Source organism: Haliotis rufescens, unplaced genomic scaffold (assembly GCF_023055435.1).
Source record: "Haliotis rufescens isolate VD_foot unplaced genomic scaffold, xgHalRufe1.0.p SCAF_7, whole genome shotgun sequence".
Classification (NCBI taxonomy): Eukaryota; Metazoa; Mollusca; class Gastropoda; order Lepetellida; family Haliotidae; genus Haliotis; species Haliotis rufescens.
In genome coordinates this window covers 30,621,173-30,648,015 of record NW_025964361.1, presented here as the reverse complement: position 1 = coordinate 30,648,015, position 26,843 = coordinate 30,621,173, and the positions used below count along the sequence as shown (strand labels likewise).

General features: G+C 39.8%; 1 protein-coding gene and 1 long non-coding RNA gene across 4 annotated transcripts; one reads left to right on the top strand and one right to left on the bottom strand.

Moving 5' to 3' along the window:
- Positions 1 to 1,588: 1,588 nt before the first annotated feature.
- Positions 1,589 to 15,813, bottom strand: LOC124148086. Of its 2 annotated transcripts, none has more exons than XR_007219102.1 (4): positions 15,740 to 15,813; positions 11,310 to 11,350; positions 2,416 to 3,069; positions 1,589 to 1,658 (listed from the first exon to the last, which is right to left on the bottom strand). It is a non-coding gene; the product is annotated as an uncharacterized LOC124148086 (long non-coding RNA). The 2 variants fall into 2 exon arrangements; XR_007219103.1 differs by lacking the exon at positions 15,740 to 15,813 and adding an exon at positions 11,531 to 11,612.
- A 5,223-nt stretch (positions 15,814 to 21,036) lies between these two features.
- LOC124148139 lies at positions 21,037 to 26,395 on the top strand. 2 transcript variants are annotated; one of them, XM_046519103.2, is made up of 4 exons: positions 21,037 to 21,164; positions 21,807 to 22,112; positions 23,704 to 23,806; positions 24,916 to 26,395. In XM_046519103.2, exons 1-4 carry the CDS (start codon positions 21,116 to 21,118, stop codon positions 25,193 to 25,195), a joined length of 738 nt encoding a protein of 245 aa, XP_046375059.2. In that variant the 5' UTR covers positions 21,037 to 21,115; the 3' UTR covers positions 25,196 to 26,395. The 2 variants fall into 2 exon arrangements, with proteins under 2 accessions (XP_046375059.2, XP_046375057.2); XM_046519101.2 differs by having other exon boundaries at positions 21,807 to 22,127.
- Positions 26,396 to 26,843: the final 448 nt, after the last annotated feature.

Sequence of the window (26,843 nt, the reverse complement as noted above, 5' to 3'; positions counted from 1 at the left end):
CCCCGGTGTTGAGAGTTCCACTGCGAGGAGCTAGCTGTCCTGGATGTTAATCATCGAAAGTCCCCCGGTGTTGAGAGTTCCACTGCGAGGAGCTAGCTGTCCTGGATGTTAATCATCGAAAGTCCCCCGGTGTTGAGAGTTCCACTGCGAGGAGCTAGCTGTCCTGGATGTTAATCATCGAATGTAAGCAAGCCCCTCCCAGTGGAACCCTCTACACCGGGGGATAACGAAGATCCTTAAGCTTGCAACCACAACAACTAAGGTTGGTCACTCTGTTTATGCGAAATGTAGTGTGACACGTCTAAAGTTCGAGATTTTACGATCCCATCATTAGTGCTGCCACTAACAATCACCCGAAATAATTTTACAATATAATGTCACGTAACAATACACATTCACGAATATGTTAATATCCCCATAAATCTGTTCACGTGTTTGAATACTGCTCATTCTTCGATGTGTTGATTCTTCCCTGGTGGACTAAAGCGAATGAACAGTTCGTTTTTGTATTTGGCTAAAATCTAAATCTGCTGATCTTGCATTGGTTATGTGAAATTCACTACACACGCATATAAAGTGCAGTCTGATATTTCATCCTTAAACAATAACGTGAAGTATATCCAGTGTGGTATAATCTGACCAAGTGTTGTGGAGTAGTTCGAGTGACTGAAGTATCAGTTCACAACACAATTTGAAACACAAATTGTTTGTTCCATTACCCATTGCACAACTCGAGAACATTCGTCAAATAGTCCATCCATAAGTTTATAAATAACACGTTCACCATCAAAACTGTATACTGTTTGAACCACACATCTACAAATTATTCAAATGAACAAATGTGTACAATATATAGATTACAAAAATTAGTCCTCGTGAGATATAGATTTTATTGAGAGTGTATATGAAAACGAATCTAACTGAACCAAGGTGAGCTAGGTTCATTTTGAAATACCGTAATGTTCGGTGATGAGACCAAAAAATTGAAATGTCATTCTCATTCGACTACACCTTTGAACGGTTCAGATTAGAGATAATACCTACTTTCTTGTTACAATGGATCAATAGATATACAGACCATTGAAATTACTTACAGGAAGTCGACATTAGCCACTAAGAAAGCAGCTTTCTTAAGCATTGCGGCACTAGCTTCAAATTAGCGACTTCCATTCCAGAATATGCTTTAGAAATCAGTCAATTTTGAATCAGTCATACAGTCCGTAACAGTAGTTTTGTGTTACACTTTAGTGGTTGCATGATTAGAAAACATATTCCGCTGACAATGTAACACAACAATATGAATATTTCATTTTTCATTTTCCCACGTGTTCGTATCGTTATCTATCGTGTAGTTGTCCAATTTTGGATCACGAACGTTTATACTACCAAATTTCGTTTATCCGACATTCTCATTAATCCGACATAATCATATGCAACCAACAATGTCGAATTAACGGGACTTGACTGTATACCCATTCCCTCTGTGTGTGTGTGTGTGTGTGTGTGTGTGTGTGTGTGTGTGTGTGTGTGTGTGTTTCTGTGTCTTTCTGTGTCTGTGTGTGTGATAGAAAAACAGTTCTTTATAATTACTCACAACAGAATCACAAGAACGACGATGACCAGGCTGACTGGTACCACAACGGCAGGGGCAATCGCTTCTGTGCACAAGACGACAAAGATTCATATACACTTTGCAAACCAAAGTCAAGATCATATTCACATGAATTTTACATATATTCTGAAGGCATTGATACTGTTATACAAAACTTAATAATAGTCACATTCTGACAACTGTGCTCGCGGATTTGCAAAATCCATGCAGTCGATACCAAAAGCAGACATCAAATAATGTTGCTCGTAAGCTACACTGCAAGTACCGAGTCGTCACATTGATGACTACCCATAGATCAAGAACTCATTCGCAGTCCCCTGTTCAATGGACACACGTTTTGCAGAATCGCGGTGTTCACGCCAATGTTTGTTATGTTTGTTTAGCAGTACTGTCAAGAACACTTGTTTTAGTCCTGCTAAAATGTATTAAACTAAACTTCGTTGCAAATGCCTACACACTGTGACTATATGACGTCAACGCCAGAGAATAACAAGTCGACAAAAGAGATTCCATGGAGCAAAAAAGGCAAAAATATTTAGTGAGAGAATATTCAATGATAGCATCGCTGAAAATCAGTGAAAAGGGTAAGCATGTCCTGCTCTACCGGTTAAAAAGTAAGCGTTTGTTGCTAGCCTGTAAACAAACCAAACAAACATGTGTTCGATGAACCGGAAAAGCCAGAGACACGATACTCACGAACATATGAACTTGTTCTGGCAGCATGCCTATGTGTTCTGGACCATGGGTTCTCCATGAAGCCATTACTTTAAATACCAGACTGACGATTAACTTAATATACTCACCAGCATTTGAACTATTTGGGTCTGACGATGCAGCAGCTACACAGTTGTAGATGACGCTATGTGACGCTGTGATGTACTGACAACCGTCAGTGCATATCCTTTGTTGGCCTTCTTCATACATTTGACACTTGCCTCCTTCAGTGCAATCATTTCCACATCTGAGATTACACATTGTGCCGTAATAACCATCAATGCATCCTTGCTTGCATCTCCCACTTCTGAAACAACTTTCCTTACAACCATGACACTTCTTATTACATGATACCCCATAGTCTTTATCATTGCATTCTACACATGTGCCATCTCCTTGAAGGCAAATGTGATTCTTACAATCTGGGGGACAAGTTTTGTTGCACATTTCTCCAAAATATCCCGGACTGCAGTTGGCGTTGTATGCACCCGTGGCTTCACGAATATGTTGCCCCGTGTTGTCCTCCACTGGTGCGCAGTTTGTTGAACATGTCTCGTCACAGGTCGCACCATAGAAACCAGCTTCGCAGTACCTGTTGCAATCTCCCGATATTTACCTCGTCCTACAGTTGGGGCAGGGCACCTGGCAGTAAGGGCCCGTGTAGTTCGACTTACAACATGTGCACTCCGCGTCGTGGCAGTTCACACCAGCGTTTCTCCTCATACGCCTGACCTTCAGAACACCTTATGAAGAACTACCATTGTTAATATGCAATCCTGTTTAGAAACAATATGATTTAGGAAAAATCACAAAACGTAAAAGATGGTTATCTATAATGAGTGACTAAGAAAGAATACTAACACTGCAAACATCGTTTTTTCGTCAAACTAAAACATGTTACCACGTTTATTTACACCACATATCCCTCCACAATGAACAGTTAGCTCTATCGGACAATCAGCTGTGCATTATTCGGTTACAGTAGTGAATGAAAGTAAATCTTAAGAAATATGAGATGTTGCTAAAAGTGATGAGAATGGACTATTTCATAACTGATTCTTTTAGCTTCTTACACTCAACATTGTCTTTGTTTTTGTTTGTAATTGTAATTATCTGTCCTCAAGATCAAATATCCCAGCCACTCTGTGCAGTACCCTGACCACTCTGCGCCCTTCCATGTCAAATGCGGCATTGGTCAATTGTTCCAGCCCTTGAAGCGTGTAATAAAAAAAGAAATTCGCTACGGTGAACAGTGGAACCATACATAGGACGTCGTCTATTTTCGCCAGCAGTGCAATTCGCCTACAGTGTCATTAAAACAAATACCTGCACCAGTAATTTATGTAATTTCAAGTTTACCCTTTCAATAACATTGCAGACACACACAGGGAGCCGGTAAACAAAGAGTTGTTACGAGTGGATCCATAACACAGTATCAATCCTTAACAAGAGATATCACACAACAATTTAAGAGCATTTTTTCTGCTTGCAATGAATAAAATTCAAAATTATAACTTCGTGCTAAAATGTCCCATGTCGCATCAAGCTCCAATAAATTCACATTGCACATAAATCCATCGAAATTAAGTTAGATGCATTGTGGTACATTTTCGAGTTCAACCTGGGTTTACACATTGACTATACACTTATTTCACTCTCATGTTATCCCAAAGTAATTGTCTGTAAATATTAAATATTTCAGACAATGTCTTATGAATGGATTGCCGATATGATGGAAAATAAACACCAAAACTATAGTCGCAAACAAGGATGATAATAGATTTAATACAATAAAATTTCAGAAAAGTAATAAGCTTAAGGCAGTTTGTTATCTTGAAACTTATAATTAAAAGATGAGTTGATTTGTTTGTGTGAAATGCTAGTCTGCTAGTCATCTGATGGACATTAATCATCCGCTGTTGCCATGTGGCATGGTCTCGCATACACGTACTCCGGTAACTTCAAGCATCACAATATCTGCTCAGATCCCAGCAAATTCCCACCACTGGAGGATATAGTAGTAATTAAGTACATGGTACCATGGATGTTATGACCTGTTATAATTTGTGTTTAAAAATACGGTTTGGGGGCGTTAATAAAATACACGCTGGTATATTCTCATCAATTCAACTAGATAATTGAATCCGATTTATTGCACATATTATACTACGCATAATTTTGATCACCCGTGAAAATCCGGGTTAGAATAGGTCTTCAGCAACCCAATTGCGTTGATCGATGCTCATGATGTCAATCACTGGATTGTCTGGTCAAGACTTGATTATTTACTGACCGCCGTCATATAGCTGGAATATATTTGAGTGTGGCGTTAAACAACAAACAAACATTATAAGACCTAATGAAATATGAATGAAAAGAAAGTATGTTTCTGTTAACTCTCCCCTATGTAAAAAACGAGCATTCATGTTTGTTTTTGTTGTTCAACGTCGCAGATATGTAACGGCGGTCCTTCATTCATGGTACAGTTCCAGGCCGAACACCACTAGTGTGACGTCAAAGACACCAAACAGTATTATGATGCATTAAATATGACGGCACATTCTGAGGTGGAAAGATAAACATAATTTCATATTCTCAACATGTTTTCTGCCCAGTACCGCTACATTTAGAAACGTAAAAAGTCTCCCCAATATTTAGTAATTTAGCTAATAAACACTCTAAAGTTATGAGTATTGGTGAGTGTTTGCTGTAAAGATATTTGCCTTCTTCATTCAATGGAACATTTACTAACGAACTGTGCAAACACGTATATTTAAGAAATAAATATTAAACGTCTACGCTAGAGAATAACCAGTCTCGATTATCCGCCGGACTAAATTCCACAGGGCGTTAAAAACAATATAGCCGTGAAATGATATGAATGGATCACTGTCAATCACTGACAACACGAGACGTTCGGGGTGATCTGACGTTCCGACAATTCGCACGTACTGCAACAGATGATATCAAGGGTTGTCTTAATCATGTTGACTCTATCATTGCCTGCATTGTATCATAATTGATAAAATTAGGATAAATGTTATGACTATTTCATGTCCACAAACAGGTCCATTGTAAGACAAAGCCCGCCAGTGAGCGAATGTACTGCAAGAAATACACATTAAAGTGTTTCCCTTAGCATGATTGATGCGTAAAAAGTACAATGCTTATACACTGTTTTCCTTAGCAAATTATTGAGCTACGCATGCATCGCCGACAGATGCACCCTATTGGAAGTTTTACCATAAGTTTAAGTCATGATTGCGGCCTGGTCAGACACTGACGATTGCATATAACTGACACTCATTATCAAGACAAAGAACAATTTACAGTTATGTATACAAACCTTTTTCAAAATCACCACATGACCCGTCGATTCTGCATTTCCCTTTTCTGCACACTGGACCGCATGGTAGGTTGCAAAGCTCTCCGTAATATCCTTTAACGCATTTCAAGCATCTCATGTTCAGGTCACATTGTAGGCAGAGTTGTTGAGAACCTGGAAACGTTATTGTTAAACATGTCCTTGTTTAAAAATATGTTTTTGAAAATACTGCACTGTTTGTTTGTTTGTTTGTTTTACGGTGCACTCTTATATTCCAGTTATATGACGGCGGTCTGTAAATAATCAGCGAGTCTGATCACCCGATCCCGTTAGTCGCCTCTTACGACAAGCATAGTCGCCTTTTACGGCAAGCATGGGTTGCTGAAGACCGATTCTACCCTGGGTCTGAATATTGCTTTAACAAGAACGATAACACATAATATAGGGCCTCTGGAATTATTTTCAGTCATTCCCTTAATGCCACATATACGTGTAAGGCATGATGAGCTATACAATGAGTGAGTTGGGGGTTAACGCTGCTGTAAACAATATTTCAGTTATATCACGGCGTGTCTTCTTGGGGAGGTGCACAAAGTGAGGTCTTAGACATTTCAACACTATCGTGTTGGTCACTATGCAGCTGCAGCTGAAATTCTTTTTGTCTTCATACAAAATTCCATCACCCATTAGAATATCAAAAGGTCGGACCTTTAGACGACTGGGCCACCCGTGCCCGAAGGTACACAAGGAAGCACAATACTGATCCAGTAAAATTTGTTCTGTACAGTTGAACTTATCGTGCCGATTTTGTTTATGGTGTACAACCATAAATGTTTGACGACAATGAAGAAGTCTTTACGGTGGCGGTTTCGATGTAGCAATATCAGTGTATAAAATACAATTACAGACGACCAGGAGTAGGGTAATTGTTTTTAATAAGACGTTCAGAAATATGAGAATATGCATACTTATCACATTCACCAAAGTCAACATGAGCCAAAGCCACCTTCCCTTAACAACCTGAAAATTATAAACACTGTGGTAAGAATATTAAAATATTCATCCTTGCAGCACAACATCATATCGTATATTTTACACATTCGGTCATTCATAATTTCATGTTTCTCAGAACATGTACTGAAAAAGTGAGTGTGTCTGTCGCGCAGGATAACGGCAGGATAGTTTATAAAATTGGCTACATGTGGGTCCAAAAATTGGTGCATAATAATCCAGCTTTATCGTCAATTCAATATGCAATCAAGACTGGCACGGTGTACTCCTCTGGGACACAAACACCAATTGTTATATAATTCATAGTTTGTCCTTTTGCTCGTAATTGTACCTTCAAGTTAATACTGACAAAAGTTAAGTAGCCCTGGCACGTTTTAGATGTAGTTAACACTCATGAAAAATATGAACATGAAGATAAAAACTACAACGGCGGGAACTGCGAGTGTGTCAGTTATGTACATTGTAACTGTAACATTATTGGAGGAGTTTCACTTTGTTAGGATTTGGCAATGCTTATAATGCCATCAGGTCAAAATATATTTATCAACACTTTTACGTTTACAATCTCGTTAATATAATGAGCTCATGTCTTCCTCTTATCCACGTTCAAATAGAAATTTTGCAATTTACATATCATGCTATGTTTTTTGAGACTATGTGAAAAGATTTGACATAATATGTATTACCATCTCTCAAAAATATGACATATTTCCAACCCATATTTGTAATTGGCCGATTGCCTCATAACAATTCTTGAATAAACATCTTGAACTGAATGAAAGCAAGAATTGTTGCAGGTTTTATTTTAAAACCGGTATTTATGGCAATCCGTGATTCGAACCCACAAACTTAATGCACGTGACTCTTGATGTCCACTGAGTTACCAAGGCTCCTTATTTTAAGGATTAAAAGATTCCAAAGTGCCGGCCTCAACTCAAAATATGTAGTCAGATTATTTCATATTATGACAATTTAGAAATATGTTTTTATAATAAATATAACCATTATCATTTTTATCATAATTATATTCCACCGATTGTGCATGCATATTACGCTTTTTATTAAGTTTGCTTTGTTGTTTGACGAGCAGCTGTGTTTTTGGAGTGTTTCTAAAATTTCTACTACGAAGGTGTTGTATTTTTTTCTTTTTGCCTAAGGTGGCTTGATGTTTACCGATTGCTGCTTATCAAGATGGAATATTTTCAATGCAAAAAGATACATGAATGTATATACAATAACAAATCTGTTCTTGTCAGTATCATGATGTCCAACGAAAAATAATCATGAGTGAATACTTTTAGGATGATTGTATAAAGATACATTATGTCTTAGAAGCTGTTGTTCCTAAATATCCGAAAAAAGCGTGGGTTGATTTCGATTTTGAGACTCTCCTGGCTAACGTACATACATGATTTCCTTTCTTTGCACTGGTAGCTGGACCTAAAACGAAATAGGGACACATATTCCATTTAAAGAAAACATTATCACCCTACCACACCAAGTACGATTAAGTTGAAAGTGGGACACTGCCCTGTCAAGCAGATCACATTCTTGTCCTTCATTTGAACAATTATGCAATACATATGTAGATTTTAAATAAGAAATTTTAAGTCTTCTCAAATGTTCAAGTTTAGACTGTCTTGCGTGATCATCGAGTTGTTTACAGTGTAAATAACCGAGGGCAAATTCCGTCATGATTTGTGTTTACCGCCATACTATACTCAACACGGAAGTCAGTAAGGGTAGAAAATAGGTCACAGCCTCGCTTTCGAATCGGGAATTTCCTTATCGCGGGAGTCACTACACGTCGTCATAACATAATTGCAACTGATGCATGAGAAAACATGGCCTCAATAATTAACACATAATCAGATATAAGACGTTAGTTCTTGTTACCTGTAATATGTATCATCTCTAGTCTTGTTGTGGCTTTGCTTGAACTAGTTCATTCATGTTTATGCCTTCATGTGTGGAATTATTAGATGCCATGCCATGCCTATTGGCAGCATCACCTGAGGAAAATGATATCAGCATGTGCAATTCATTCTTTGTCTAAGGAATCTTATGGTTTGCGTTAGTTTCATGTATTCCTATAAAGGAACAAAGGAATTTCATGTGATCAGTTGTGTGCAGTTTGGAAGTGTTTCAGCTAGGTTGAAGTGATGAATTTCGAAATAACAGGACCATGATGAAATGAGATTGGAAATTTTGTCTTCCAAACAACATATCTCTATAGCCCCTGACGTTTGATTTGTTGTTTTGTTTGTTGTCTAACGCCGCACTCGGCGATATTCTAGCTTTATGGCGGCGGTCTGTAAATAATCGAGTCTGGACCAGACAGTCCAGTGATTGACCTCACGAGCATCGATCCAAGCACTTGGGATCGATGACATGCATCAACCAAGTCAGCGAGCCTAAAAACCCGATCCTGTTAGTCTCCGCTTACGACAGGCATAGTCGCCATTTAGTTGGCATAGTCGCCATGGTTTGCTGAAGACCTATTCTACCCCGGATCTTCACGGGACATACCTCAGTATTTACGGTAGTGTTTCTGTACATGTATGATATCTCAGCGCAGCATAAAAAGAAAGGAATGAAAAGCTTTTTAAAATATTATTTCTCATCGATTTCTCACAACGAAACCTTATCAGGCAGTGTAAAACGTATGTGATCATATGAACCAAACTGAAATCAGTTGGCACTATCGGCACTGAAGCTAACTTACGGATAAAGTAAACAAAGTGTTGTTCTTTAGCTGAGAAAGATAATCATGGACCAAATAACCACACCACCACTCGCTTTGAACCACCTTTGAGTCGATGACTATTAGACATTTTATAAAGTATCAAACAAAGAGGTGTGTAAGCAGGTAAGTCATGGCCTCAATAATTAACAAATAATCAGATATAAGACGTTAGTTCTTGTTACCTGTAATATGTATCATCTCTAGTCTTGTTGTGGCATTGCGTGAACTAGTTCATTCACGTTTATGCCTTCATGTTAGGAATAATGTGTGGAATTATTGGATGCCATGCCATGCCTATTGGCAGCATCACCTGAGGAAAATGATATCGGCAAGTGCAATTCAGTCTTTGTCTAAGGAGTCTTATGGTTTGCGTTAGTTTCATGTATTCCTATAAAGGAACAAAGGAATTTCATGTGATCAGTTGTGTGCAGTTTGGAGTATGCCGGAAGTGTTTCAGCTAGGTTGAAGTGTGAATTTCGAAATACCAGGACCATGATGAAATGAGATTGGAAATTTCGTCATCCAAACAACATATCTCTATAGCCCCTGACGATTGCTTTGTTGTTTTGTTTGTTGTTTAACGCCGCACTCGGCGATCTTTTAGCTTTATGGCGGCGGTCTGTAAATATTCGAGTCTGGACCAGACAATCCAGTGATTGACATCATGAGCATCAATCCAAGCACTTGGGATCGATGACATGCATCAACCAAGTCAGCGAGCCTAAAAACCCGATCCTGTTAGTCGCCGCTTACGACAAGCATAGTCGCCATTTAGTTGACATAGTCGCCATGGTTTGCTGAAGACCTATTCTACCCCGGATCTTCACGGGACATACCTCAGTAGTTACGGTAGTGTTTATGTACATGTATGATATCTCAGCGCAGCATAAAAAGAAAGGAATGAAAAGCTTTTTAAAATATTATTTCTCATCGATTTCTCACAACGAAACCTTATCAGGCAGTGTAAAACGTATGTGATCATATGAACCAAACTGAAATCAGTTGGCACTATCGGCACTGAAGCTAACTTACGGATAAAGTAAACAAAGTGTTGTTCTTTAGCTGAGAAAGATAATCATGGACCAAATAACCACACCACCACTCGCTTTGAACCACCTTTGAGTCGATGACTATTAGACATTTTATAAAGTATCAAACAAAGAGGTGTGTAAGCAGGTAAGTCATAGTCATTTCCAACTCAAAACCATGCGATAAACATGTGATATACTATAAACCATATATATGTTCTTATCCCACCTTACATCAAAATACTAGCTTGTGATTGGTTAAGGTGCGGACAATTATCTTCCATGTAGCCCGCTCATATACCCAGTCGAAACACGCCTTAGGTAACTTGCATTTCTCGCGTAATTATTGTTGAGCAGAAATGAACCGATGTTTATCCGAATGTACTGGGCTAAGGGCAGTAATTCGGTTTGCGTCGTCTGCTAGCTGTCAAACTTCGGACATATATTCAGAGTCTGTATGAATGAATGTCGGTGAGATAAATTCGCTGTCAGCTGATCCCTCGTGGCATGTGGTGGGATGTACCCTGTACCGTTGCACTTCTGAGGCGATCATCACTGCCGACTTCAACATACCGCATCCCCCAACCCCAACCCCAACCCCCATCCCTAATCCCAAGCCCCCACCCCCACTCAACGGAAAGCCGACCCGCATTTATATTACTGAAATATTAAATTTACATTAAATTTAAAGTTACAATAACCCTTAATCACTCCTTCTTGTAGATACCAACGGTCAGCAACGTCTAGCTTTTGTGTATCACGTGGCACTGCCATGACACATAGGGAGGTCAAACTAACTATACATCATTCAAAACGCAAAAGAGATCAAATATTCATGTGGTATGAGAGCATATTATGTTACCGGCCACTTACCACTGAAAGACCCGACATCTCTGGGGATTCTGGACACGGGTCTGCAATGAAGGAAGAGGATAAATCAATTCTACACGTCATCTCAACTCAGTCAACACAGCGTAGTGCAGACCACGATGCTTGTATCATATGTCCTCACATGTCCTATTTTCGAATAGTTAAAACTTCATTGATGAACAATCGCGTGATGAGTGAGTCAACATTTATTTTCGTTTTCATACCGGTAGGTGATGTCTTCAACAAGAGAATTCAGCTATTATATACCGATAGGAAAAGTGTCCTCGATAAAAGGCGTGACCTCCATTGCCTCGTCTGTAAACATCCGCTGCACTCGAGTGACGTCACCTGTTTTCGATTAGTTGTTACGTTGATGTGGTTTTCGTGAATGAATAGCCATGTATGGTGCACAGTTTTCAACATAATTCTTGCAGGTCGACATTAAAACTCCGAAAGTATTTCAACATTTGAAACATATTCATAAAATATGAAGGGTAGTGAGAGTATAACATTGGTTAAATAACCTCAGGTGTCTTTTCTATTGTTGACAATAACAACCGTTGTCAGATATTCAAATGTGGACCAACATGTTGTGAGCAGCCTCCTATGAATTGGAATCACAACTTTAAAATCAATACGGATGCTGTCGAAGCATTTGCCAAAAAATTGGACCGAAAGAAGATATACCTGTTGAATGTCTTTCAGAGTGGGTAATCAGTGCGTAATACTGTCATTGGTACAATGCACACACTGAAAAGAGGAAAGAGACTTGAAACAAACCCATTTTGTCCCATCCAGCTGTCATCCTAAGACTGGCTGTCCCACATGAAACGTGTGTGGTTGGTCCCAGTGACAAGGCCTCAAATAACATATCCTTTACATGTAAGCATAAACTTATTTATTTAATCAAATAACGTTGTATAAGTTTGTTTGTTTGCTGTTTTACGCCGCACTCAGCAATATTCAAGCTATATGACGACGGTCTGTAAATAATCGAGTCTGGACCAGACAATCCAGTGATTGACATCATGAGCATCGATCCACGCAATTGGGACCGATGGCATTCATCAACCAAGTCAGCGAGCCTGACCACCCGATCCCGTTAGGCGCCTCTTACGACAAGCATAGTCGCCTTTTACGGCAAGCATGGGTTGCTGAAGACCAATTCTACCCCGGATCTTCACGGGTCCGTTGTATAAGTGACATGAGGAAGAAATCTGCCATAACGAGTAGTCTTGGCTTGACTGTAAAAGCTGAAGACATTTCCATTCCTTATTGTACTGCATTTCTTATAATCCATAAAGATCCGTAAAAAGAGAGATATATTGCTGGGTCCAGCACATGTACCGCCAATCCATGTCTTAAATAATAACCATAATACACAAAAATACAATCAAGGGAGGATTTTCTTTGCCTTCGCAGATCGTATTTGAAACGAACGGATTTAATACATGTATTTTAAAAAATCACAGGATTTGCTTGAAGTCTTGCTGTCTCAGGAAAAACCAAAGTTCAGTCCGATTTTTCAAAGTTTTACAAGGCTATTCCATAAGACAAAATATATTCCTAGATCAATAGGGCATTCGCTAATAATTGTCATAGCCCTAAGTACAGTTACATCTCTATCTTAAGAGGTTTATGACAATTTGTCAGAGATGAAAGCAAATGTCATCTGAATTTACTTAGAAAACGATATATGAAATGGCGGAGTTCCTCATTGATAACTTCTAGGAAACACTTGGGGAACATGACATTTAGGCAAGAACAAGCCATCCCCATGGGCACAGGCTGTGTTCTCCTTCCTGCTGATCTGTATGCATCGGACCAGAACGTACAGATCCGCCTAGTCGAGACAGGCATTCGTACCAGACGAACTGTTCTTGGCATCGTTGTGACAGAGACACATTGCCTACGACAACGACAGTGGTGTCAGCTGCATGGAGTATGGTTTCAGCTGCATTGGAGGTATATGTATGGTTTCGCAAAGAGTCCCGATTTATACTCGGTGGAAAATGTCGTGTTAATAGACGTGGGAATGAACGTGGTAACTGGGTACAGAAGGCGGTGCTAGCGTCATGATGCGGACAGCCATCTCCAACAACGGCAGAACTACCTGGCCCATACTACCTAAATGCACAACGCAACATTGACCAGATGCTGCAGCCACACGTTCCCGTTATGGCCCACGTTAAAGTCGTATACCAGCACGGCAACCCTAGGACTCACACAACACGACCAACGGCTGCCTTCCTTCAGAACATCACCTTTTATGACTAGTATTACAGAACGAATGGTCAACCATTCCCTGGAGTATGACCCGTGCTTCGAATGGTTCAATGGGCAGGCAGTTCTCAACTCACAGGGAGGACACACACGCTATTGACTGGTGATGATCTGTCTCATTTTAGCAACCTGGCCTTGAGTCTATGGCACTGTAACTCTCTGTACAGAGTTGCGTCCCTTAGGCTTGCCAGGATTCTATGTGTTCGAATCACAGTTCGCCCTGATTATGATTATAGATTTGTTAGCATTTCTTCATGTTCGTGGGTTTCACCAATTTAGGAAACTTCTAAAACCTGCGGTCTTTCTTTCCATATCATGCTGATAAACCGTTAGGTAACCGAAGTACTGTTTAAAGTGACCTTAAACCAAACTCACACACAATACAACTAATGAAAGAGATAGTTTCTTTTCGCCGTCAGACATCTCCCTTACCTCTAAACGAGTAACCCGTCAATTTAGTGGCTGAACAGTCGATTAATAGATGAACACATCTAAACATAAACATAAATAAACAACTATGGTTTGATGATGGTTACAAAATGAAACAAACAAGAAATGTTTATTCGATTGTGATATGTTTGATACGGGTATTACAGCTGTGATTTGGACCTTTCGTTTGCAGTGCTTGGAGACTCGTTTCAGCCTAGTAACGTTTAATTTGATATTTTGGTCAAACACAAATTTCTAAATTCTTTTGCCCGTCGGTTTGGTTTGACTGTGTTGAAAAGATTTACGTGGACGGCAATGAGGCAATTAGCATTGTCCAGAAAATATCGTTTTCAAATCAAAATCGTTAGCTTAGTCGGAGTGAGAAGCCATATTTGATCATCTGTTTACACAAATATAGGTGCAACGGTACACAGCGATGCGCTAGTCAACGGTACACAGTGATGCGCTAATAAACAGAAATTATGGCCAAACGTGCATTTGACACTGGTAGCGGACCAGTCGGAAGACAGGATTCCGCAATGTCATTGTAGAATGATACATGAATAGTGCACCTAGTTTCCTAAACTAGACACCCGCTGTTCTCGTCAACAATTGGCTACGCGTGGCGAATAAATTCAACTTTCATTAAACTTGTGAGTGAGCCAACACATATAATTACGCTCCACAATTCACAGGTCTTTATAACTGCGTCGGGTCAAAGCACACCATGGGCTTATTAATCATTGATCATTGCATGAGTGACGATCCACGCCACCGGAGCACAATGACTCATAAAAAGATCAAGTGACAAAAAGTAAACACCCGCTCTACCTGACCCGATCTGTTCAGCCCACGATTTAGCAGGACGGTGATTTAAGAGACGACATGCTGTTCAAACAAGAGCCTTCCCTCTGTGCTCTGTGACATTGCCGCCATGTTGTTTAGTCAGTTCAAGTCATACTAATCACAAACATAATCTTAACAGGTGCGGCACACACACACACACACACACACACACACACACACACACACACACACACGACATGTGGTGTGTACCAGCCAAGCAACTGGTGGCCCAGTCGTCTAAGCAGCCGCAATTCGCTGTGCAGAGTTGCGTCCCTTTGCACGCCAGAAACCTATGATTGTGGGTTCGAATCCCGGTTCGCCCTGATTATGTTTCTAGGTTTGTCAGCACCATACCCGTGCTCGTGGGTTTCACCGAAGTGGTAAACGTCTGAGACCTTCATCACTTCGGGCTTTCCTCCCAGCTGACACGTCGTCATAAAACAGGAATACTGTTAAAAGCTGCGTTAAACCCATCTCACTCACTCAGGTCACCATGACCCATGTTATCACATTTAGGTATTGCCCTGATCGTACTAAGATCGATTATATGGTACAAAGATTAGAAGTTTGTGGAACAACACTGGTTACTATGCCCTCCCATGTTGCTCCTGTAAATTACTCACAATGGTACATTTTTATGTGTGGATATGTGGATTCAGATATATGGAACGAACGATGAATTTCAAATATGTTGGCGTTATTTTTATAGTGTGCTTGAGTTGTGTGTTAAAGAAAAAACTGACCTGATGTGAAAAGTGAAACACATTACAGGCGAACAAGGTTTCCATCGCACCGCCAGACGCGACATTGTGTTGCTACCTTGTAAAACCGTAGGAAGAAACCTTGTATAAGTAAGGTACATGATGAATACTCACCCTATTAGGTGTTCCTGTAGATGGCGATGAATATCGATTTGATGTGAGCACGTTCTGTTGTGAAAAGGATGTCTACACCCAATATACCCACTTCGATCACGTCTCTTAAATCTTCACAAGTAGGTTAAATGAATCACCGTGTGATGAAAGGTGGGGTCCCCATAAAGGTGGGTCCCCTTGCTCATTGTTGAAGCAAATAGTCGTTAAAATTAACGTATTTTGAAAATTGTCCTAAATACACTGTTTGTTTGTTCGTTTCTTCAAATTCCACTCTTTCGTTTAGGTAGTATACGTTAATCGGTTAATATGTACTGATCAATATTGAACAAATAGTTTTACCACAACAATCATTAAAATTTAAATTTAATTGTCCGATTCTATCAGTATTATCAGAATACGTTAAGTTGTAACACTCCTCAGCCAGATTTAACAACAACCGGGTTTTGTGTTTCATAAACACATGCTCATGATATAGTCGGACTCGTACAATGGACTCTGCTTAAAGGAGATATTTCTTTTATGATTGTGAAAGTGTGTTGCTTTTATTTACAGTGTATTTCCCCTCCGTGAAGAGGTTGGTGTGTTCGGCAATCTGTGTGAGCGAGTTGCCTATAACCGGATAAGATAAGGAGTCGTTATCACAATTTGTTTCTGTTTACTGCCCAATATTCATAGAAACTTTCCTATTGATGTCATGCATAACTGCTCGTAGCAGCTCCCGTTATTCGCCCGCCCTCCAGTCTATTGTATTGCCTTGCTTTAACAGACGCATACATGAGCTGATCGCTTTAGACACACAATAATATTTATGAGGCAACGAAAACGTTTATGTCAACAGGAAGAATGCGTTAATAGTATAAGAGTGAAATTACGCTTTCTCCTGTTTAATATATCAAGATATGACATGTTAATTTCATGTGAAATCGAATTACGTTGCGTCGATGTAAACAAAGTAATGTAGGATCTGTTCTAAACATCGAACAGCCTGGTATGAATGTTGTGAACAGTGGCAGTACATGTATCCATGTATTCACTGAAAACAGAGGTTGCTTAAATTAAAACAGTGAATATCAAATAGATTGAACTGTTTATTGCTTGTTGATTATAAATCTTAAATACGAGGGCTGGTCAAACCGTTCTAAGCCTGACTTACTTTCAACTATGGGCCAAAACAAAGTGAACTAGTCAATGTAGTACATTGTTTGAGTAGTTCAAGGCAAGTGTGTTCTGTCTTTTGTAGCCGCTTGTATATAAGTGACCGCCAGTTGAATGTGATAGGGGTCCAAATGGACACAGAAATGCAAAAGAACAAATACAGAGCAGTCATCAAGTTGTTTACTATAGAGAAAAGAACACCCCAAGAAATTCATAATCGCATGTCACAAGTGTATGGGGATAATTGCCCCAGCTATTCCACTGTTAAATATTGGGCAGCTATGTTTAAGGCTGGGATAACAAGCCTTAATGATGACCCCAGGAACTGAAATGCTTCACTATCGATTTGAGAAGTGGATTGAAAAGCAGTGAGCTTATGTTTAAAAATAAAATTAAAAACATTTTCACAATTGTTGGTTTTGTTTGTTAGGCTTAGAACATTTTGACCAGCCCTCGTATTTAAATCTGCACCCTATTAATTGTGCGTAAATCAACCCATCGTTTCTCTGCAGCACAGCAATGTTGTGTATATAATTGAAACATTACATTGATAGAATTAAAAGGAGACCAAAAGACCCGAACACAAACATAAAGCATGCCAATAACGACATGATATACAACAAATAATAGTAAATTTTCAAAAACACTTAAACATATTGATGCCTTCGTCCTTGAATATATACGTGATACGCAGTGCAGAACAGTGAATGCGATTTTTTCATTGTCTTTGTGTTCATCGTGGAATGGTGCCTTCTTTCAGCATACAGCAAGGGCAAGTCCAAAGAGACGTTTCTCATCGAGCGCGGTTATGTTGCTAGTTGATCATACTCATGAAGAGTCAAGAATCTTAACGCACAATCGGCCTATCGGAACAGGAATGCATAAATAGAGTTCAATGCCTATTGTTATCGTTTTGTTTATTTATTCATTATTTTTTATTCCGCCGTTTCCTGTACCAGGGCTACCTCAATAACTAGCGACCAGAACCCTAATTATTTCGACTGTAGACCTAATGAAGACCGAGCTACTGCCTGTTAAAGATGAAACTCTTTCTTCTCGGACTACGTTAATGGTACATGATCCCGCAACCTCTTGGCTGTGTTTCAGCAATCAGCTCTAGTTTCAAACACGTGTTCTTTGTTTTGCATTTGCGATCCGTTCAGTGTGAACATACGCCTCAATACCCTTTCATATTTATAAGAAATTTCTGTCAAAAATAGAGTCGGTTGTACGATTCCGCCTATATCACGAGCATGTTTTATGCAACCAGATCTTCGCTGAAATGTGCGACCCGTTCAGTGTGAAACAGGGATTATGGATCTCAAAAACACCGTATTTTAACCATAGTGTGGTAACTGCTTTCGGGCGTCCAGTGCGACCCTACTACAGTTACTGAAAGTATTGCCGTTCCTGGTCATCATGGTCAATTACGCCATGACTTTGCAACTCGCCTTGTCCGCAGTCAAGGAGTGATTGGTCTAACGACGCTTACTCCAAGTTGTCTCTATCCGCATTCGTACTCGCATAATAAAGAAACGCAACACCAGCTTTATACTCACATAGTCTATATACTCTCAGCCCACCTATCAATACAGGACAGGATCCGACCGGCCAGACTCGTCACTAGCTTGGGAAAACTTAGAACGATCAGGATTCGACTCGATCGATTGCAAACCGCGCTCTCCTCTCGTCATGTTGAAGATATCATTTTATAGTGTTCGGGGCTGGCCTGCCTTTGTCACATGTCACAATACCTCATTTTCATTCGTTAAAGGTTAGATCTGACCATGAACTCATGTGTGTCGTAATCGGAAAAATACAGAAGCCTACGTGCCAGATTGCTCATCTCTCTATTTATTTTGTGACTCGCCCCGGATGCTCCAAATGAAATATATCTTGAAATTCTCTGCTTGTTTCATTAACTAATGGACGATAACCTGGAACCAATCCAATGATAAATATGAAATGTCAGGAATACACTTGTGATAAATGTGAAATGTCTTTTATCTATTGATTCCTTTCTAACTAAAAGTTCTGTCACAAATTACATCTAATGTAACTCCACATTGCAGCTATAACGGTTTTATTTGTTACCATTTTCTGATGTTTTTTAGATGCATTTTTAACCTTATAACAATAGCCACCGGTGGTCCGATTGCGCCGACATTTTGTGTGTCCATGTAGACTATGATTGCCTGAGGACAGCTCCATACCTCTGACAACTACGAGTTAACAAATAAAACATGATTCAAGTGAAATAACATAATTATGTGAAGCAATTGTTCCTCAGCAGATCTTCCGATAACTGTCACACTTATTAACATCAGTCGCCAGATGCCAGACAATAATTAAATGCATCCACAAATTCTATATTGGATTTCCATATGTCCGACGAACACCAAACTGTGACATGACACGGTTTAAAATTGGCAAAGAGATTTACGTCACATCAATTTCAGAAAAAATTTAATTCAGTTCTAAAACTCCTTTCGTCGACGCTTCTGCCATAAGTATAAGTATTCCTCAAATTAGTACTACTCCGTGACCTCTGTGGTGTGATACTGCTTCCTGTTCTCGGGGGAAATGTGTGTGGGTTTTTTCCCCGCTGTGGATTACCGATTAAAGTATCAGAGAGGCAGTACTGTATAATGCTTGTAGAAAAAGTATGCAGAAACTGACTATAAAAATCTATCGCATGAGCGGCGCATCGTGTCAACATATCGACTCGGCTACCGTTGAAATATAAACTGAACCGATGCAAAGGCTGTAGTCCTGCATCATGACCGTGGAATATATTTATTTTATGAAAAAAATAAATCTAGAAACGCATACAAAAGCAAGTCTAGCCAGCTCAAGCTAGCTGTATTCAGCATAGGGAAATATTTTATATTTTTAGAGTCAAGAAGGATATTGTGTAACATAAGATTTCAGAGACTAAATGTTAGTCTACAAAAGCTGTTTCCACCGACAGTTTAAATGTGGATGTTACAGGTCAGGCACGTGTATCGATAGGCTATGTATCACGTTATCAATATTTCAGTCATGGAACCACGTAAAACATTTGTTTTTCAATCTCAGGAAAATAGGAAGGGTAATCGGCCACAGCAACCTGCATCGGATTTATGAAGATGATGTTCTCGGCAGTGATGTAGGATCATGTGTTGACTGTCTCACCCCATTGCGGTTATGGGGCGGTCGGGTAGCCTAGTGGTTAAATCGTTCGCTCGTCACGCCGAAGACCCGGGTTTTGATTCCCGACATGGGTACAATGCGAGAAGCCCATTTTTGGTGTTCCCCGCCGTGATATTGCTGGAATATTGCTAAAAGCGGCGTAAAACCATACTCACCCTCTCACTCTCCCATTTTGGTTCTCGGCAACATCTGTTGATAATAGCTACCGTCGTTGTGTTAAATTTAACGCATGTTGTTGACACTTCTTTCGACACAAATCCAAAACAAAAAGCAACGAATTCAAATCAAGAATCTCCACAATATGTGCATTTTAATAGATAATACCAAATTAAACGATAAAAACTATCGTCGTCCTCACATGACAATAAGCGAGAAGATTCAAAAGTGCACTCTTTCCCGATGGGATTTACACTGGTACGATGAACGATACTGGTGATACTTCATTGCCCATTTGTCGTACCCAAATAATAGATGTCCTTTCAACGTTATTTTTAAAATCCAAATAAGTACAAATTAATTATAAAGTACCAAACTCTTATAACCAGCGTGAGTCGTCATGCGATTGTACAACAATTTCGTGCCCAGTTGACAAAAATATTGTATATCTGAAGCGAAACTGCGTTTAGTTATTCCGAATTGATTCTGAAACGATTCTAATTCGCAGAAATCGCATTATGAAAATATAAAGAGCCAGGACACAAAATATGCTGTTAGTATTACGCGCGCAAGTGCGCACTCGAACACGCACGCACGCACGCACGCACGCACGCACGCACGCACGCACATGTAGGCACACCAACACGCACACACACGTATGCACGAGCACACACAAACACGTACGCGCACACACACGAACACATACACAGAGCACAGATGTAGGAGGAAGTATGCCACATTGTCACTACAAGTAGATCAAAGCAACACGGAATGAAAAACTAGAATTATTTATTGTTGAATTGTACGGGCGCCTTACTTCTATCCAATTCGTTCTTACTTATACACATTTGCATCTGGACATTTTGGGACAGTATGGAACTTATCCTCATTGCTATTACAACTGTCTTCTATATGGCGCAAGGTGAGTCTTATTTCCACACTCACAAAGGGTTGTGTTTATACTTTTGTTACATAGATCATAAAGTTAGTGCTATGTTCTGTACTAGATGAACATATAGTGTTTACAGGCAGACAGACGGTATACCGCTAATGACCTCCAAAGTGCACACTGAGAATCGCACGCCGCGGGCAGATGCTTTCCTAGGGGAAAGAGACATAAAGAGCATTGCCATGGCGACTTTAGCTGTAAACCTAAACCTTTGGCATTAAAGACGAAACACAATTCCAGCAATGATGTTTGTGACCAGTACAGTCACTTTTCAATACCGATAACAATGTGTTTCTTAAATACACAGCACCGACACCGACCCCGACCCCACCGAGTTACCAATTATAGCGTTATCAAATAATTTAGGAAAAATTCCTCCATGACATTGAAAAAATACTCTCTTCGTTTCAAAATTTAATTTAGTGTCGTCAACGGGTAACATAGCTATACACTAAAAATATTATGTGTTTCTACTAACTTATATAACTATGAGCCGATAAAGTCATGCATAATATCAAAGGACACCATGAAAAAAACTAATTATATATACTTGTTTGGTCCTGAAATCATTAGTCATGGATAGATAGTGACGTATTATTTATAATTTCATTTCAGCAATATCCTTCTGCTCGATCAGTAACACAACTGTGCATTGCTTCCCATGCAGTGCCATCTGCACATCAAATACAAACGCCTGCTTTAGGTGTCCCATTAACTGTACCGATCCCTGTGAGTTTGTGTGCAGTCAGTGGTGCCTTCACCAAACATGCGAGTATCAGCGAGGACAGCTCATATGCTCTGAGGGATGCCAAGATGGGCGAGCAGGGATATTTTGTCAAGAGTTTTGTGCACAAGACTGCCAAAGCTGTGATCAGTTTACATCAGAGTGCAAAGAAGTAATTGGGAGTCCTAAAAGAACAGGTGCTGTATCTTCTGGTACATGTTTCAAATAGTTCTGGTCAACGCTTAATCTGAAGCGAATAATATATTATTGAATAGATCATGTCATCACAAGATTGAGTGAGTGAGTATCGTTTTACGCAACCTTTGTCGATATTGTTGCAATATAATAGTTAAATTGGCTTCACATCATTGTTGGGAAACAAGAACCCAGGTTTCAATAACCATGCTGCAATAACTGTTTGATTAGCATTCTAGAAGTTGGTAAGTTTCGATGTAGATTCTTACACAGTTTTCCAGCTTGAGAACTGTGTAGTACTCTTAATCGTAACGTCGCTGATGCAATAAACCTGAAGTTGGCATTCATAGGGTTGTCCGTCTACTTATTTACAAAAAACAACGAATTCAAATCAAGAACTGTGTGGTACTCTTAATCGTAACGTTTACTTATTGCTACATTATCCCTACCCCTTGTTTCAATAACAAACACCTGCAGTGTTTATCATTTTAATGATATTTCTATTCCTGATAAAAAAAAATTAAAACTGCGATTAATAATTCTCTCAAATAATGTTTGTCTTTGACAGTTGGTGACTTCATACTGTGATTACACGGTACATATCATATTTTTCAACACTTCTAGTTTAAGGCTTTGTCTTCAATAAACATTTATCCGTAAAATAGATACCGCACATACAATAACACGTATACGAATCAAATTACAATAATTCCATGTCTAACGTCATAGCGAAGGTCACTACATGAGTTAAATCTTCAGTGAATGATACGTCCCTTCAACTAGCACAACCAGGACTGCTAATACACTATTTTATGTAATGGAAATAGTTTGGGGTCCTTGTCATTTGGGTTTGGGTGCATCTTGCATTTTCTTGAAATGATCTATGTTTGATAGCCCATTCAACCACTATGTGTCAGCTAACTTTTCCATACTTGATATGATATTGAAGGTGGCGGTTTATAACTTTTCGAAACCTGGTGTGTCTTGCGTGAAACGACAGTATCATATTCCTGGTATGTAAATGAAAGAATCAATGACCCAGTAAATTGCAAAATATATCTGGTGTCCTACGATTGATTGTCTGGATTTTTTAGGCGGTACTAAAGTTACTTGTAAACGTTTTATCTAAGTTCACGTGGTGAGTAACAATTTTTCTCCATGATGACATTCACATTATATTCGCTTTGTATTTTTCACAGAAAAACTTGTTGATTTCTTTTCATTTCACTCTAGGCGGTTGTCGTGGAAACATATGACGTCATCATTGTTTACTGACGCCATTGTTTTTTTTCCGGGTGATATCATACATTGTCCGATTGTGTACACTTCTTGGATCCGAATGAACCTTCTGGGCATAATTGATCCATAACTCTTAATCTAGGAAGTAGTTAATTCTCCTACCTTGATATGCCAACGTTGATTGTACTTGATGTAGTTGTGGCCTTATTCGAATGCTTTGCATTGAGCTAGGTCATCTTAATGGTAATGAAAATAGGCTTACCGCTGCAGTTGAAACGCAGTTGGAACGCAGTTGAAACACTCGGAAGAGAAGTATATAGGAGGATTACGTATATATCTTTACTGTTTCCACAGAACAATGGCTGGTAATGGGCCCTGTGTTTGCTGTCATTCTTCTTCTGGTCATTGCTGCTGGGCTTTTTTACAAGAGGAGGTGCGCTCTTGGTTGTCTCACCAGGTAAAGTGAGTGAGTGAGTGGGTGAGTTGAGTTTAACGCCGCTTTTAACAGTATTACAGTTATATTGCGGCGTGTCAGCTAAATGTGGGAGGAAAGCCCGAAGTGATGCAGGTCTCAGACGTTTACCACTTCGGTGAAACCCACGAGCACAGGTATGGTGCTGACAAACCTAGAAACATAATCGGGGCGAACCGGGATTCGAACCCACAATCATCGGTTTCTGGCGTGCCAAAGGGACGTGGCGCCTTAGACGACTGGGCCACCCGTGCCCCCCTCCAGGTAAAAAATAAACCTCATTGGTGAAACCTATACGATATTATCTTGAAGTTAACATTATCCTTTTCTTCCCCGTGTTATATGCGCCTTTAATTTACAGGGAATGTTCAGCGAGGTGTTGCAGTCATGGAAAAGTAATTCAATAGAAAAAAGCATTAGCTCGACAGGTTCCCACTTATTGTTCTGCAGCCTGAAAGTGAAACACATGTTCCCATTGTATCCACATGTATTATTTTCGACGACCCCGAGACCACATAACTACTTCCACATTGTCGTCATATCGTTAACACCGCAATCCCCACAGTGGTTGTGTTTCCTATTATTTTGTGTTCTACTGTGTTACTTAGGGGTAACGTTTTGTTAACAACAATACAATATATATGACCATATGTTCAAATGAAACAAACTGAACTAATTGTTTCTGTTACAGGGGGCGGTCGGGTAGCCTAGTGGTTAAAGCGTTCGTTCGTCACGCCGAAGACCCGGGTTCGATTCCCGACATGGGTACAATGTGTGAAGCCCATTTCCGGTGTCCCCCGCCGTGATATTGCCGGAATATTGCTAAAAGCGGCGTAAAATATACTCACTCACTCACTCACTGTTACAGGGATCTAACCAATGAGAGATTAAGTGACATTACTGAAATAATATTTCAAAGTGGTATTAAAACTATATCACTCACTCATGATCAACTGTCACCATCAACGATCTTCAGTGTTGAGCTTCAGTGCATAATAGTTGAGTGTCATGAAACCTTGGGAGGTAATACTACCGAATATCATGTAAAACAGTATAAAATATTTACTTGTTAGGAGAACATATTTTTATTACAGGCTGCTTACCTTTGAAAGACGTGCCATCTCCGGGATATCTGGACACGGGCCTGCAATGAAGGAAGAGGATGACTCAAGATGCACACGCGAGGTCACTGCTCCGTCAACCCCGGCTAGAGAGTACGAAGGTGTTGGTAACATATATGTTGAAAGTGTGCATATGTATGTCAGTGTGGATCATGATCAGACACACGAATATGCCACTCCTGACTTCACGCAAGGAAAAGTAGATAAGGAGAAGTACAAGTATCTGACGCCAATTCCTCAGAATCTGCCTTGAGAAAATGTTCCTGCTGCTTACACCAAGTTCCACAGTTGGACAAAACATCTATTGCCCTAGAACATCTTCCCATTTGAGAAATGTGTTTTTTTTGCTTAAACTAACCACCGGATGTTGACGGGGTGGTGTGTGTGTGTGTGTGTGTGTGTGTGTGTGTGTGTGTGTGTGTGTGTGTGTGTGTGTGTGTGTGTGTGTGTGTGTGTGTGTGTGTGTGTGTGTGTGTGTGTTGGGGGGTAATCCTCGGTTGTTGTCTGTCCTACGTGATTGACATTACCATGGAACCTCACACACTTTGGCCGAATGGTCAAATCAGGATGTTTCATAAGTTGATGTATTTACATGCTATGGAATGTGTCTCCGTTAAAACAATAGTCCGTCAATGGTTCCTGAATAACGAGACCTGTCTGGTGACACTTGAAGCACTTCAACCAAGAGGAATACTGGCGGGTGCATTATAGCATCACGTTCTTTTCTCATGTGTTGTGTATTTCTTTAAACTATTCTGGCGACCACTCCGATTTCAACTATTTCCATAATAGTACCTTAACAATAACTGTTTTGAAATTCCTGACACGCATCAAGTCCATCTCCTTTGGCGCAAAACCAACAAACCGAAGAAAGCCGAAGGTTTAATGTGACGTTTGTAATGATTTGTCTAAACTCTGACTTTAGATTGCGGAATAATTGGAATAAAATGAATGGCCACATTGTCACAATAACATTTATCTAACCTGTGTTGTTCACTACTTTGATAAGGGGCGGTCGGGTAGCCTAGTGGTTAAAGCGTTCGCTCGTCACGCCGAAGACCCGGGTTCGATTCCCGACATGGGTACAATGTGTGAAGCCCATCTCTGGTGTCCCCCGCCGTGATATTGCTGGAATATTGCTAAAAGCGGCGTAAAACCATACTCACTCACTCACTACTTTGATAAAAAGGCAAAATGACAAATGTTAGTTTTGTACTTGCCTAAAACCAGTGTTTAAAGGGTAGAAGTTTGCTTTGACAGGATCTCTATCAGGCTAGATAACAATACAAACGGCGTCTGTCAAAACATGATTGCACATGACCTTTCCTACCATGACTCCATATGTTATCTCACACAATGTCAGAAGGCCATGCGACGTGGCGTTATATTGTGACTGTGCTTTTCAATTTTAACTTTGTTGAATGTTGCTTAAGGAAATAAAACTTTTATATCACCCCCTTTCACTGTGTTATCTGCAAGTCTTGACCTCGAATTCACATTAACTTCCTTGTTGTGATTTGTAGTTTGTAAATATCGTCGTAGAGTAAATGCATACTCATGACCAATCGGACATCTACCCTTCTTATGTAAAGCCTTACAGTTTAACCTCGTAGAGTTACGATTTGTTGGGGCGGTCGGGTAGCCTAGTGATTAAAGCGTTTGCTCGTCACGCCGAAGACCTGGGTTCGATTCCCGATATGGGTACAATGTGTGAAGCCAATTGCTGGTGTCCCCCGCCGTGATATTGCTGGAATATTGCTAAAAGTGGCGTAACACTAGTCACTCACGATTTGTTGATGCCATTCATGTCACCATCAACAATCACGGTTTTCCATTATAGGCTATCAGCCGATGAATAAAAACATGAATCATGTTAGTTGTGATTTGGCTATTGATTTTCG